This window comes from Macrosteles quadrilineatus, unplaced genomic scaffold (assembly GCF_028750875.1).
Source record: "Macrosteles quadrilineatus isolate MER2022 unplaced genomic scaffold, UCM_ALF_1.0 Scaffold_1__1_contigs__length_201487025, whole genome shotgun sequence".
In the NCBI taxonomy this organism is placed as follows: domain Eukaryota; kingdom Metazoa; phylum Arthropoda; class Insecta; order Hemiptera; family Cicadellidae; genus Macrosteles; species Macrosteles quadrilineatus.
In genome coordinates this window covers 34,729,692-34,743,706 of record NW_026542594.1, presented here as the reverse complement: position 1 = coordinate 34,743,706, position 14,015 = coordinate 34,729,692, and the positions used below count along the sequence as shown (strand labels likewise).

Sequence of the window (14,015 nt, the reverse complement as noted above, 5' to 3'; positions counted from 1 at the left end):
CCTGTGGCAGGTCATATATCAATAGCCTATTTGCAAAACAAAGCCTAAATAAAAAATAGCCAACATATTAAAGCCTAACTATTTAATCAGTTACTAGCCTAGGCCTAGTTAGGCTCAACTAACTAATTTCTACTGTAAATTATGAATAAATAGTATAAACCTTCTGAAATATATTACATTAGTAGGAAAAATGGATAAAAGGAATGGTATTTGTTTAATAAAATTTTATTCTGATCCTCATAACATGTTAAAAATCTGCATTCAAATCATACAACCAAATCGGTGGGTAAAAGCGATCGTTAACGGCAAACAAAAAACCGTGATAAAAACCTAAATAATGATAATTCATATTTTTCTGCCGAAATCGTAAATAATGGTAATTTAGAAACATAACCATAAAACATTGCAGACGGAAAGTTAGATTCAAATCAAAAAGGTGGATGACGTCAGAACTCGAGACACCAAAGAGAACTAAAATAAAGAGGTTAGATCAAAGATCGGGAATAGTTTTCAATCATTTTGCAACGAAACTAAAAAAAAGCTGAGAGAAAGCTACATGCAGACAATATATTTGGACTAAACCACGTAAATTTCTAAGCCAATAGGATTACGAGTTGACATTCAAGTCGGTGTAGGTGAACAATTTCTGAAAATTATCTCGTTTTTAACCAAAAAAAAAGTAAGTAGAAGCTAGCCATCTTGAATCTGAGGCAATGAAGAAAAGAACTAACGTAACGTACTTCTCTTTCTTCTTGGGATAACGAGTCAAAGGAAGTGGCCATAAAATTATGTTCTCAATTTTAAGAAATTAACAAACTGTTTTTAAACTTTGAAAATGGCATAAATTCTATTAATAAATCAACTACAAGCAAAATAGGCCTACAATTATTAATTATAGCCTACATTAAAATTAGCGAAGAAGACTGTAAGTAAACTATTTTGAAGATCTGCACGTTGACCAAATTCGCAAGTACATACCAACTTTTACAAATTGAACTAATATAAAAACTTTTGATAACAATCTATTAACCAAAGACTCCACTATAAACTCTATGATACCTTTCCCATATAGTTTAAGTCAGGTGTAGGTTTAACCTCAATTATCCCATCCATAATGTAGATTAATTAATTTTATCATAAACTAGGCTAACTCTATTACCTATTGTATTTAAATTATACCTTGGGCTATGTAAAATTAACTTATTGTAATTGATTCTAAAACAGTAAATAACTCTTTCCGTAATTGATGTTGTAAGTTATCATTTTCACACAGCTCCACCATGCACCCTAATATTTAGATAAATAAAAAACGACCCTGAGATTAAGACAAAATAGCCTAATTAGATTTGCGTATTTCAACCAAATTTTCTTTCAAAATTAATTTAGGCTAAAAGGAAGAGAATTGCAACATTCCACGTACTATAAATCAATTTAAGTACCATAAATAATATACTTTTGATCCGAGTGGTGAACAATGTTGAACATTAAATAATTTGTGTAGTAAATAATAATTTAAATTGTTTTATGCCACCATTAAAAAAATTATTTTTGTTTACAAACATAAATTGGTAACGTAGTTACTTTGTATCAATTGAATTTTTACATTGAAACAATAACAATGTTTTAGGTTAGAACACTATATAAGTTGTCCTATGCTGCATTTTTTATCTTACAAACTATTTTGTGCTGATATCTTTTTTATTAACATTCTAGTCATGTTGACAAAATATTTTACAATTACATTTCTGAATCACTCAGTAAAGGTAAATTTTGATGCAACATTGCTGAAAGTTATGTTTAGCTTATCACTCTCAGAGTATTGAATACAATGATTACAATGAATTTATTAGGCTAAATGTCATGCACTGTGTTTTCTCATTATTGAGCACTAATTTATTGTCAACAAACCAATTTGAGGCTGACTCAAAAATCTTCTTAACAGACAGCTCTGCTTGTTCACGGGTCGCTTTACATGATATAAGGGAAGTATCATCTGCATACAACATGCAATTACCTTCAAGTCTGGTATAGAGGTCATTGATTGATACTAAAAATAACAGAGGTCCCATAATGGAACCTTGCGGAACCCCGTGTCTAACAGCTAATGGTTTAGATGTAATACCATTCCAACTTACAACCTGTTGGCGATCACTGAGGTAGGATTTGACCAATCTCAGAGCACTGCCTTCTAGGCCATATTTTCCCAATTTCAGGAGCAAAATTTCATGTGACACGCAATCAAAAGCGCAAGAGAGGTCACAAAGTATTACGGAGGTAGATTTCTTAGACTCAAAAGCATCAACAATTAATTGTACAATAGAATCAACAGCCAATATAGTGGATTTGGCTTTCCTGAAGCCAAATTGACCAGGCACCAGAAGGCTGTGTGCTTCAAGGTGGTCGTACAATTGAGCAAACATAATAGCTTCAAACAGTTTAGAAAATACAGGAATCAACGATATTGGTCGATAACTTGCAACATTGTCACGGGACCCTTTTTTGTAGACAGGCACAGTTCTAGAGACTTTTAATGGAGCAGGAAAAATACCTACTAAAAAGCATACATTAACCAAATGGGCTAGTATAGGTGCCAGTGCCCACACAATGTGTTTCAAAAGATTTGGTGTCATGCCATACACATCTTTACTGTTAGAGAGTTTAAAGCCCATAACAGCATGAATAATGTCTTGGACCGATACAATTCAAAAGTAGGTGCACCATCAGGTATGCTTGACAGGATCACAGGAGAGGATTGCGTTATATTTGGAATGGTTGACAAGATGGACTCAACAGACTCAACAAAGTACGAATTGAATTCATCAGCAGATGCAAAAGACGGATCAAGAATATCAGACTTTGTTTGAGGTCTATTTTGATTTATTAAATTCCAGGCCGCCTTACAGGGATTGGAAGCCCCTGTTATGTATGCGGCATTTGAGTTGATCTTTGCATCCCTCACATTCTTACGGTATTGTGTTCTAAGCAGCTTAAGCAAGTTAGACAGATCAGGTCTTACACTAACTAAATCATTAACTAAAGTTATCATGCTCTTTAGCCTAGAGAGTTCAGGGGTATACCAGTCCTTAACAACAGGCAAACCATTATTTTTAGAAACCCCTGACTTGCCAACATGCACCTTTTTACATTTTATTGGGAAAAAATGATCAAAGGCCATGTTGAAGTTGACATGAAAAAACATGAAAGCATCATTTGCCGTTGTAATGTTATATTTTTAAGTAGACATTTCAGTGTAAATCCAATCAGTCAAATGGAAATTCGCTTAGTCTGCAGGTTTGCTGCAGCGGGGGTTTTTTAAGACTTATAACGACCTCCTTCCAGTGACATATTTTACGTCTAGCTTGACAATGACACCATAGATGTCAGAACCGGTCGCCTTATAGATGACTTCAGGATTACTTGATTTTTCAAAGAACCTTTTGCCAAATAACCTAATTTAATCTCTTGCATATTATGAAAGGAGAAAGCTTCAAATTTGCTTCAACATATTTATTCACAATCTTGACGTTGTGTTGTAGTGAGTTCAAGTGAGCAGAGTCTTCACAGTGGGTCAGTTAACGGATTCAACGCAGCAGTGACTCAGTCCCCCAGCAGCAGTGCACAGACAACGCAGTTCACCGCACAGGCAACATGGACTGGCTCCAACACACTCACCTACACTCAGAGTATGCAGCCTCCTCTTCACAACACTTACTGTGAGCTTCTTCTTCTGCTCACCCTTCTCTCTCTCTCTCTCTCTCCCCTTCTGGCTGGTTACACACTGCTTGTGTCACATATCTGAAACATCATCTGTATATCAGACATGTGTCATGCAAGATGGGATGGTCAGTAGGAGAGACATGTCATCAGGTCGCACATGCGCTCGTCCCCCGAGCAACTAGGTTATTCGGCCGTATACAAAGCACGTTTTAAGTAGTTAATTGATCATAGTGTTTCATTCTGAAATATTCTTGAAACATGATATGTTATTGTATATATCTGCTTGTTTTCATTAGGGAATGGGTCAGTCTTATTTAAAACCGGGTACCCTTGTTTTTAGCAAATTTATCATCTGAAAGGCATTAATTTTAGTTCTGTAACTTAATTTCAAATTTGAATTTTGGAAGGTTTTTCTTGTTGCTTTGTTTATGGTTGTATGGGGTATGCAAATATAATCTTTTCTATTGTTTTCTTTAATTGATCTTTGTGTTTCAAATTTCTTTTTTCAATGATATAATCAAATCAGGCATTTATCAAATTAAATAAACCTACGTTTATTTGAACGATTTCGCGAACCAACATGATCGGGCTATGGGAAATTTCTATTGTTTTCTTTAATTGATCTTTGTGTTTCAAATTTCTTCTTTCAATGATATAATCAAATCAGGCATTTATAAAATTAAATAAACCTACGTTTATTTAAACAATTTCGCGAACCAACATGATCGGGCTATGGGAACGGGGGTTTATGGGGGGTTTTATGGGGTAAAAATTGGTAATTCCCATTTTTGACTAAAAAACATAAAATTTCACAATTTTTTTCCAGACCATTTTGTAGAGCTTTAGAAAAGAAATAATTTTGTATATTGAAGTGTTGTTGTATGCCTGACAATTACGGACATAATAAACAAATTTTAAATAAAAAATTCCAATGTTATTGTTATGGAGAATAAATTAACTGTTGTAGTTTGCTTGTTTATGGATATATTTTAATCAAATTCGTCAATTTTGTTTATTTAATACTAAGCTATCAACATTTCAATAAAAAACAAACCTACCTTCCCTGTAGCAGCAAACCTAGGTACTCGTTAAAATTAATGTTAATAAAAATAGGGGAAAAATATAGGTGTGGGCGAGTAGTGATTTTTCAATTCGAGTCGAGTCCAGTCGAGTATTTGAGTAAAAACTCGAGTATCGAGTCGAGTCGAGTAGTTGCGCGTTAAGTAGGCCTAGACCCAGGGTTTAAGCTGCAGTAGTATTTTTAGCATCTTGCTATTCACAACTTAAAAATGCTAAGTTTACATTGTTTTGCAGGCTAGGCCTATGGCAAATTTTCTACAAATAAAATTGAAAGATGTAATGTTCAAACAAATGTAATATAAGCCTACTAGAATTTTTTCTTTTAAATGCTTAAGTTACTGAATAATATTTTTTCTACAGTTAACTTAGTTTTTGTCTTTGCAGAGAGTTTGCAGCATTTTGCTGAAACAAATTTCATCCTAGCCTAAACCCTGCCTAGGCCTAAATAGGTAGTTTAAGTACTTAAAATACCAACTTTTCTAAGTTATATGGTTACTAATTATTAGTACCTCCTACCTTTACCTTTACCTTTACCTTTACTGATTCTTCATCGTTGCCCAGCCATAGCTGGATAGATTGCGTTAAATGAAAAAATTAAAACTTTAAAACTCTGTCTATATACACTATATACAAGGCGGTGGATCATGATGTCCAAACTGAGTCAGGGGTTTCAAAAAATTCCCTGATGGAGTAAAGGGGCCTAGTCTTCAACTCCTTAGACATGTGCGCTACGAACGCTTTCACTGGCAGGCCTCTGATCTCAACACTGAGGCTATTATACAGCTTTATGGTCATAGTGGGGAAACTGTTTGCAGTCTTACTGAGCCGATGGGATGGAAGGTCAAGTTGGCCATGGTTACGAGTATTGCAACTATGAAGGTCACCCCTTGAGCTAAAATCATTTAAGTTTTTCTTTATGTGTACAACACTGTTTAAGACGTACTGGCTGAACAATGTCATAACTCCCAGACGCATGAAAAGAGGTCTACAGTGGGCGTCAGCTTTGCTAGAAGTTAGAATTCTGATTGCCTTCTTCTGGAGTTTGAAGGATCTCCTAGAACCAGGTGCATGACCCCACAACTGCAAACCGTAGTTCAGATGACTATGGAATAGGCCATAATACACTGTCAGTAAATACTACTCAGATATCTCCAGCTTGATTTTGCGCAGCAGAAAGATTGTTTTGGATAGCTTGTCGTTAAGGTGGGATATATGGTCTTCCCATGAGAGCTGGCTATCCATCCAGAAACCTAACAATTAGACACACTGTGAGTCTTCGATGGGAACTATGTTTCTTTTTAGGGTACAGATTAGGTTTTGGGTCTTAGAACCATTCAACTTAAGCTTATTCTGCACAAACCAATCCTTGGTAGTTGCCATGAGAGTCTCGGAGTCACTTTGGAGCAGGTCCAGTCGAGAATTTCTGGATATCAGGGTCGTGTCATCAGCGTAGAGGAGGGACTTCCCATCGCATCTCAGGTCATTGATGTAGATGACAAAAAGCAGAGGGCCTAGGACAGAGCCCTGTGGGACGCCATGCTCAATATACAGTTCTCTTGAGAAGGCACCTTTAACAGAGACCGTTTGACGTCGATTCTCAAAAATCAAAAATCAAAAATTTGGCCTAGACTAAACTTGTTGGCTGCAGCATTAAATTATTGAGGCCTACGATTACACATCACTTGTTCTTGTGTGTTTTATTTTTTCTTGCCTTTAATTCCTCCTCACTAACATGATAATCATCCTAACTAACTAACTTAATAAGGTAACTTTAAGAATAATTTCAATTCAAATAAGAAACAGAATTTTTAAAAATAAATTTATTTATAAAACAGAAAACTAATATCAAACTACATATTGTATCACAAGTTAAAAACATCAATATGCAATTAGGTATTTAAAAATAATCATTTAGATAAGCACTTCATCTGTCTTAAGTTTGAAGGTTATGGGTACTAGGGCTATCCTCTTCACTCAGTACATTTATAAAAATGATTAAGTCACTCGTCTCTGACAGACTGAAAATATCAAACAAAAACATAGTAGGCCTATTATATCGAAATAAAATCCCACATTAAACACTTATTTAAAATAAAACACATTTCACTGTAGCCCGGTATAGCCTAAGTTATTTGGCCTTTCTTTATAAACTCACATTTTCTGGGTTAAGTTACAATTCAAACTGTCGTTGTCATGTTTCTGCCACCAGATTGAAAATTGCACAATCAAAATCACAAACAGAATATGTTTATTTTACTTTCTACTAAACTTCCACTAACAAAATCAATTTTATTTTAAGTTACAAATTCACTTCAACAAAGTAAAAATATTCAAAACTGACATTGACATAACTTCAATCACTCCAATCCATTGTTTTGTTGTTACGCCAGCTGTCACCATATCTGCTCTCTCTCTCTCTCACTCTCTCTTAGTCATTCTGCTCATTCTGCTTCTGCTTTGTTTTCCCATCAAACAGCTGTTTTGCAGGGCTGACGTTGCCATATTTAACATTACACCATTATGGTGAATGTCGGTAAAATTATCATAAAATTTCTATAGCTTTTATTTCGTAAAAAAAATTAATAGTTTGACTAATTTCATGTTTATGTAAACTGATTAGAAAATAAATTATACTTATAGTTTGTTTACGCCAATACCACAGTTGTAAAAGTACAACAATTATCGTCCATCTGGCAACACTGAGTTTAAAGTGGAACTGATCTTTTCTTTCTGCCAAGACCCAATGAGATTGCGTCATTCAGATGCATCGATGTTCCTTGCAGTAACTTATCGGTTTGTAAAACTAAACACCAATACCGATTAATGTGAAAAAATATTATGCTACAACAGGTTATTTTTATTTGTTGTATTTCTATATTTTGGTATAAAATATTTTTATGGCAGTTCAAACTAAATCTGATGCTGTACTTTATAATATCTTCAAGAATCGTCTGCCATTGTAATACTAGTCACGGGACTCCCTTGTTGACTATCGACTATTGCAATTCGATAGATTCATTCAATGCTTTATTTCAACTTACTGTATCGTTATCGAGACGTATTGTTGACTGTTGTAGGAAAGTGAAAGTCTGTTAGTAGTCCTCTTGCTAGCTCTGCCGAATGACGATGGGTGTTTGTTGAACATTTGGTTTACGCTAATCTAACCTATATGAGGTTAGTTAGTTGTTTTTTGTAGGAATGGGTATTAAATAAGGCATAAACACAAAACAAAATATAATTTATTAAATATGGGTGTAGAAAATCGTGAAGTGGCATTATTTATAACTACTCGACTCGAATTTTCTAGTAGTAATTACTACTTGACTCGAGGTCGAGTATTTGAAAAAACTCGAGTAATTACTCGAAGGTCGGGTACTCGCCCACCCCTAGAAAAATATAACTATTTTCAGGGAATATTTTTGTAGAAATCCAGCCAGGTAAATGGAAATTTGCTTAGTCTGCAGGTTTTCTGTGGTGGGGGTATTTTTTTCAAGCGCAATTAACTACAATTATTACACACTACATTGTAGCAGGAGAAATGGTTCAAACATGTAGAAGACATAAGACGTGCAAAAGACAAGCATTTTTCTTTCAATTTTATCAGACACAACACAATGTCTGCCATACCAGTGTGTAACCCGCCTCTCCCTCTTTTTCTCTCTTTCTGACTCTCTTTAACTCACTTTTAATGTTTCCTGCCTACTGGTAGCACATATTCAAGACAGGTTTTATGGGTTAATGTTTACGTTGTTTAACGTTGAAATGTTAGCCTTTATATACGTTTTTAGTCGCTATGTTTATTTTCTTAGACAGCCTTCTCACTAGGTCACAGCTACAGCGTCGCACCAACACCCGTCAGCTACTAGATCTGTAAAATTGTATTGATTCAAATGGAGCCCCTCCCACTATTGGGTCGCAGCTACCCACCTCGGTGGCAGCTTATACTTACTTGAAATACCTGTTGTACACTTACCGTGGTCAACTGAGTTGATCACGGTTTCAACAAAAGATACAGCTGCTCTGACAACAGATCTCCCCCTTCGGAAACCATGTTGATTTTCATCCAGCATTTTAAAACTTTCAAAATATTCATAAAATTGTAGATAAACAGCTTTTTCATATATTTTAGAAATGGACGGAAGTATAGATAACGGTCGATAATTTGATAAATTTGATGTGTCGTTCTTTTTATGTAATGGAATTAATTTTGCTTGCTTTAATTTTTCTGGGAATATTCCTGATACAAATGAAGAATTTATAATGTCACATAATTTTATTAATGTTATTTTTAACACCCTTAATCACTGTGACTGGGATTTCGTCATGGCCACAAGAATACTTGTTCTTAACGGATTTATGATTACTTCCACCTCCCTCTCACATATTGGTTTAAGTTCAAATTTTTGCTTAATGTACAGGTCATCGCTAAAACTATATATGGGTACATCACAATTCACAGTATTGTTATTACTAGTCAGATCGGTTACAATATTACTGAAATGCTCATTTAACATGTTTGCAATTATATTTGGATCAGACACAATGCCAGAATCTTGCTTTAAAGTTATATTTTGTGATTGTCTCTCATTTTGTCCAACTTCAGAGTTAATTATAGACCTAAGTGTTCTTTGAATATTAGTGGAATTTTCAATCTTTTTCTGAAAATAATTATGTTTTGCTTGATTGATTTCAGTTTTATATAATTTTTTTCCTTTGTCTAGATAAGATTTAAAACCCCTAATCTTTTTACTCTGATACTCTTTAGTTGTTTCTATTATCTGCTTTTGTTTATCCTTCAATTCTTTAGATATCCAGGTACATTTCTTCTTTCTTTTTATATCCAGTAATTTAGGAAAAGCCTGATCAAAATAGAAGGCAAATAATTTGTGTAATACATCATATTTATTTTCAACCTTAGCATAGTACACGTCAGCCCATGTTTCCTCGGAAAGTAGCTTTGAGAAAAGATTTATATTTTTTATGATGAGAATTTACATATTTCTTGTTTTATTGGTTCTTAGGTACTATATAGTTTTTTTTTAGTTATAACAAAGAACAAAGATTTATGTTAAACTAGAGTTCGTCCAGTGGTCGAAAACTCAACCAAAAATATGTAATGTACAGACTTCTCCATTTTTACCCCATGCTGTAAATAAAACATGTGATTGGAGTTTGTTACATTTGTTTTGATTTTCTGTTTATATTTCGTTGTTATTTTGTCACCAGCATGGCAACCCATAAGGTCCATGTTAATATTTTTAAATTTTAAATTCATTTTTTGTGCTAATTTTTGGGCCTATTGTAATTTATAAAGGAATTCTGCACATCTACAGAAAAATATCTTTCCAACAGTGTGCGTAGATTTTCCCTGCGATGCACACGAGCTGAGAAAAAAGGTATTAAAGAAACATGCTTGCCTATTAATATATAGATAGATACTGACACCATTCTCTTCATAATGTTCAATATGAATAAAGTAATTTTGGTTGATTGATTGGCTGGGAGATAGTGTCTTCAAAATTTTGTTTATACTATTTTAGAATTAAATTTAGGATTTTGTTTTATTTTTTGTTATATAACCAGGGGACAAGCCGTTGTTTATGGGTAGATCGTTTTATTAGACCACTTAATAAATGAGGTTTTAAATAAAGGTAATAAAGACGGAAAGTAAATAAAAGAAACGTCTTATAACACTTAAAACATATATTTACGCTTATACTGTTACTCACAAGACGGTAAATATACAAAAAAGATGGTAAGTGGTGATCGATTTCGATTGGACACTCCAATCATCATCAGACCCAATAGGTGTAATAAAGAGGAAACATATTTTAAACAAAAATACACCCCTAGAGGCACCGGACGGAACTAACATTAAAATTGTCTTAAAGGATCAAAAATCTACTAAAGGAGTGTGTTTAAACTCTATATCAGATTTGTTTAACGAATAATAAAATGTACATTTCATATGTTGTGGTAGAGAACATTGTAAATATGGTAGGCTATATAAATGATGTTACATTGTCGTAGGGGGTCATGGAGTGAGTTCAGAAGCATCACTAAGTGGTTTGCTGTCCACACAACCTGCACCTGAGTACTGGTGCTCCGTCGCCTACTTTGAACTGGACACTCAAGTTGGTGAAACCTTCAAAGTGTCCTCTTCCTGTCCCAACGTCACCATCGATGGTTACGTGGATCCTTCCGGAGGAAACCGGTTCTGCCTCGGTGCTCTAAGCAATGTCCACCGCACTGAGCAAAGTGAAAGAGCTAGGTATTCACTCATCTGAACAACATATTTTTATTGAGTTTATTCATGTATCGTCAGGTTTTAAGTTAATTAACCACATAGTCAGGTGTTAACACTTTTATTTTTAGAATGAGCAGTGTTGTGACTTTTTTAATGAGAATTTAAATTGGCAATGTTTATAAATTTATTTAATTAGTGTCCCAAAAAGATAGTTCATTGTAAAACATTAACATATTATTTACTCGAAGGACCAGGTGCCAAATGTACCAATATGAATATTTAAATAGGCCAGTGGCTAGTTAATGTTTAACACTAGTAGAAAATTATTTACGCACTAACCATTAGTTTGAAGTGGTATCACAAATATTCCACCATTGGACGCGAGGGGCTGGACACGCCATGGCCCGAGGACGCTGTCAATGCAGCTCGTGGAGAGATATCTATATAATTAATACGCTACATAAAACTTTGTCGGTTGAACTCCTCCGCCATTTCTTAACCGATTTTATCCATTGACGTATCATCGGAAAGAGCGTGTCGCGTAGATTTGCAAACTGGCCTTACATTTTTGAAAAAGTCCCTCGGGCTCTGCCCCAGTGGCTGTTAAAGTTCCCATGTTATCCTTATTAAGAACATAATTGTTTACATTTTGATCAGCTGTATAATTTAATTGCTGTTATTTATTATGCGTATTGTGTACATTTACTGATTTTGTGGAAATTAAATATTTACTACTTTAATTTCCATTCGTACATACAATGTAAAAAATCGAGAAAGCCTGGGCAATTTGATATATTAAATAAGAATAATGAATTTACAGGGTACTTATTTCTTGAGCAATCATTGAAAGAACCGATTTGTTGTCATAGAACACCACCAAGTAGAAGAAATAAAGATTTTTAAAAAGAATGTTTTATCGTTATCAACATAAATGAAGAACACCTACAATATTAAGATTCCCACAAACAATGAACAAGGATGTTAGGCGAAGTGCTATTATTTTGTAGGAAACACGGACTTAACTTTATGATGATTGAGGCCCTCTAAGCCCTTCTAAGGCTGAATTAAACTGGTACGGCAAGGACATTAAATATATGTTTTCATGAAAGTCAAGTGATTTAAAAATAATATGACTACATCCAAGAAACCAATAAAACTTTCATTGAAGGATTCGCATTATTCACTTTATTATTCACATTTAAGGGAAACAAAAAACCATCTGAACAACATTAGACCTTTCAATTCTGCATTTTTTTCAGGTAAATATAACTTAAGTTATAAAAGTAACTAGCCAAATTAATGCCAATTGAAGCAAATAAAATTGTGACAGAGAGGTTATGCAGAAAATCCGGCAGTTCTTAAGTAATGTAAACAAAATGTTATCGCTATAAAAAATGACTGAAATTTGTAAACGTGCTGGCGACAATGACAATGACAATGATAGTACCATGCAGACTTCATTATCATTGACGAAGTTCAACATGGACAACCTAATGCGGCTATAAGTGGGAAACATTTGTAGAATACACTAAAAAACCAGATAAGCTTTTGAAAAATGATAAAATATTTACAAGAAATGTTGATTGTATGAAACTGTTAAGTACGTAATCTATGAGTTGAGTCTTTTAAACTCATCGGAAATTATGAATTTAAATCGTTTTTTTTATAAGTTATTGTTTTTAAATAACTACATTACTTTTTTGCAATTGCTCGATTTCGAGCAACATTTTCACTAGTTGGAAAATTAATCATTGAGGGATCTTGATGTCTTGAGTTTCGATACTGCACAAAATTCTGATGTTTATGAACGCTCTAAACCATAGTCTTTGAATTAAACACGGTTGCCCAGCCAAGTCAATGCACACACATTGAGAACACTGAGAAAAAGGGATTAATACACAAAGTTACAATTAAATGGGTTAATTTACACAGGTTCATAAAGCCAACTAGGTGGCACCAATTAAAGTAATGAAAAGAGTTACATTGGAGCCACAAACGACAAGAGAAATAACTCGCGATGGAACGCGATTAGTGCAAAGAGAGTTCTTCTTCACTGAGGCAAAATCGGTAGCGTCCCTATTGCAACCACGAGAACGGAAAATTACTGCCTCGACCAATAGGAGAGCAGGAATCCTTTCATGGGTTGAGTCTCCACCTCTCTAACTCGCCCTTAGCAGTAAATTTGAAATTACAAAACATATTTGTGCTTAAAACTAAATACTTGTGTCTTATCACAATTAAAAACAAAATATGTTTTTGTTATGTGTTTGTTTACTTGAGTTGTTGTGTCACAGGTTACACATAGGCAAGGGTGTGCAGCTGGACCTGAGAGGAGAGGGGGACGTGTGGCTCAGATGTCTGAGTGATCACTCTGTGTTTGTTCAATCTTACTACCTAGACAGAGAGGCAGGTCGAGCTCCTGGGGATGCTGTCCACAAGATATACCCTAGTGCTTACATCAAGGTCTGTGCTGTCTATAACTAACAATAGTTAACACATTAATATTCTTGGTAAGTAACTAATTTATCCAGGAAGGCTGTATCTTTTAAAGGATTTTGTCAAACTCTGTTAATTTATATGAACATTGCTGCTGTTAAAGCTAGGGGTCTGCTGGTACCCAACATTATCAGGTTAGGCTGGGCCTACACATGGCCGAGTGCTCAATTTAGGCCGAAAATATTTTTTGGTCCAAGCTCGGGTTGGTTCTTTTAACTAAGGTGTGCTAGTGCCTTAATTTTTAAATGTTTAAGTGTCTACGTAGATGGCGGTTAAAAATCCTGATTTCACCGTGATTGCGGGGAGACAATGATTATGAAGAGGTTCTTGATTTCACTATGATGGCAAACGTCTCAACTATCTTTGACTGCAGGAGATACTCATGATTTTTTCAGGGTGTCTAGTAGTAAGGAAAAACGGGAAAGTCGGGAATTAGTATTGAATTTCTAATGGTCATGAAAAGTCAGAAATTTTT

General features: G+C 34.6%; 1 protein-coding gene across 4 annotated transcripts in view; it reads left to right on the top strand.

Moving 5' to 3' along the window:
• LOC128982570 (mothers against decapentaplegic homolog 4) overlaps positions 1–14,015 on the top strand; it is a 173,193-nt gene that overhangs the window by 93,016 nt on the left and 66,162 nt on the right. For 3 of the 4 annotated variants that reach the window (XM_054401546.1, XM_054401532.1, XM_054401528.1), the window contains 3 exons: positions 3,537–3,713; positions 10,828–11,068; positions 13,339–13,507. In XM_054401546.1, coding sequence (XP_054257521.1) covers positions 3,537–3,713; positions 10,828–11,068; positions 13,339–13,507 — 587 coding nt within the window. The remainder of the gene's footprint in view (positions 1–3,536; positions 3,714–10,827; positions 11,069–13,338; positions 13,508–14,015) is intronic. The other variant, XM_054401538.1, reaches the window with a different exon arrangement.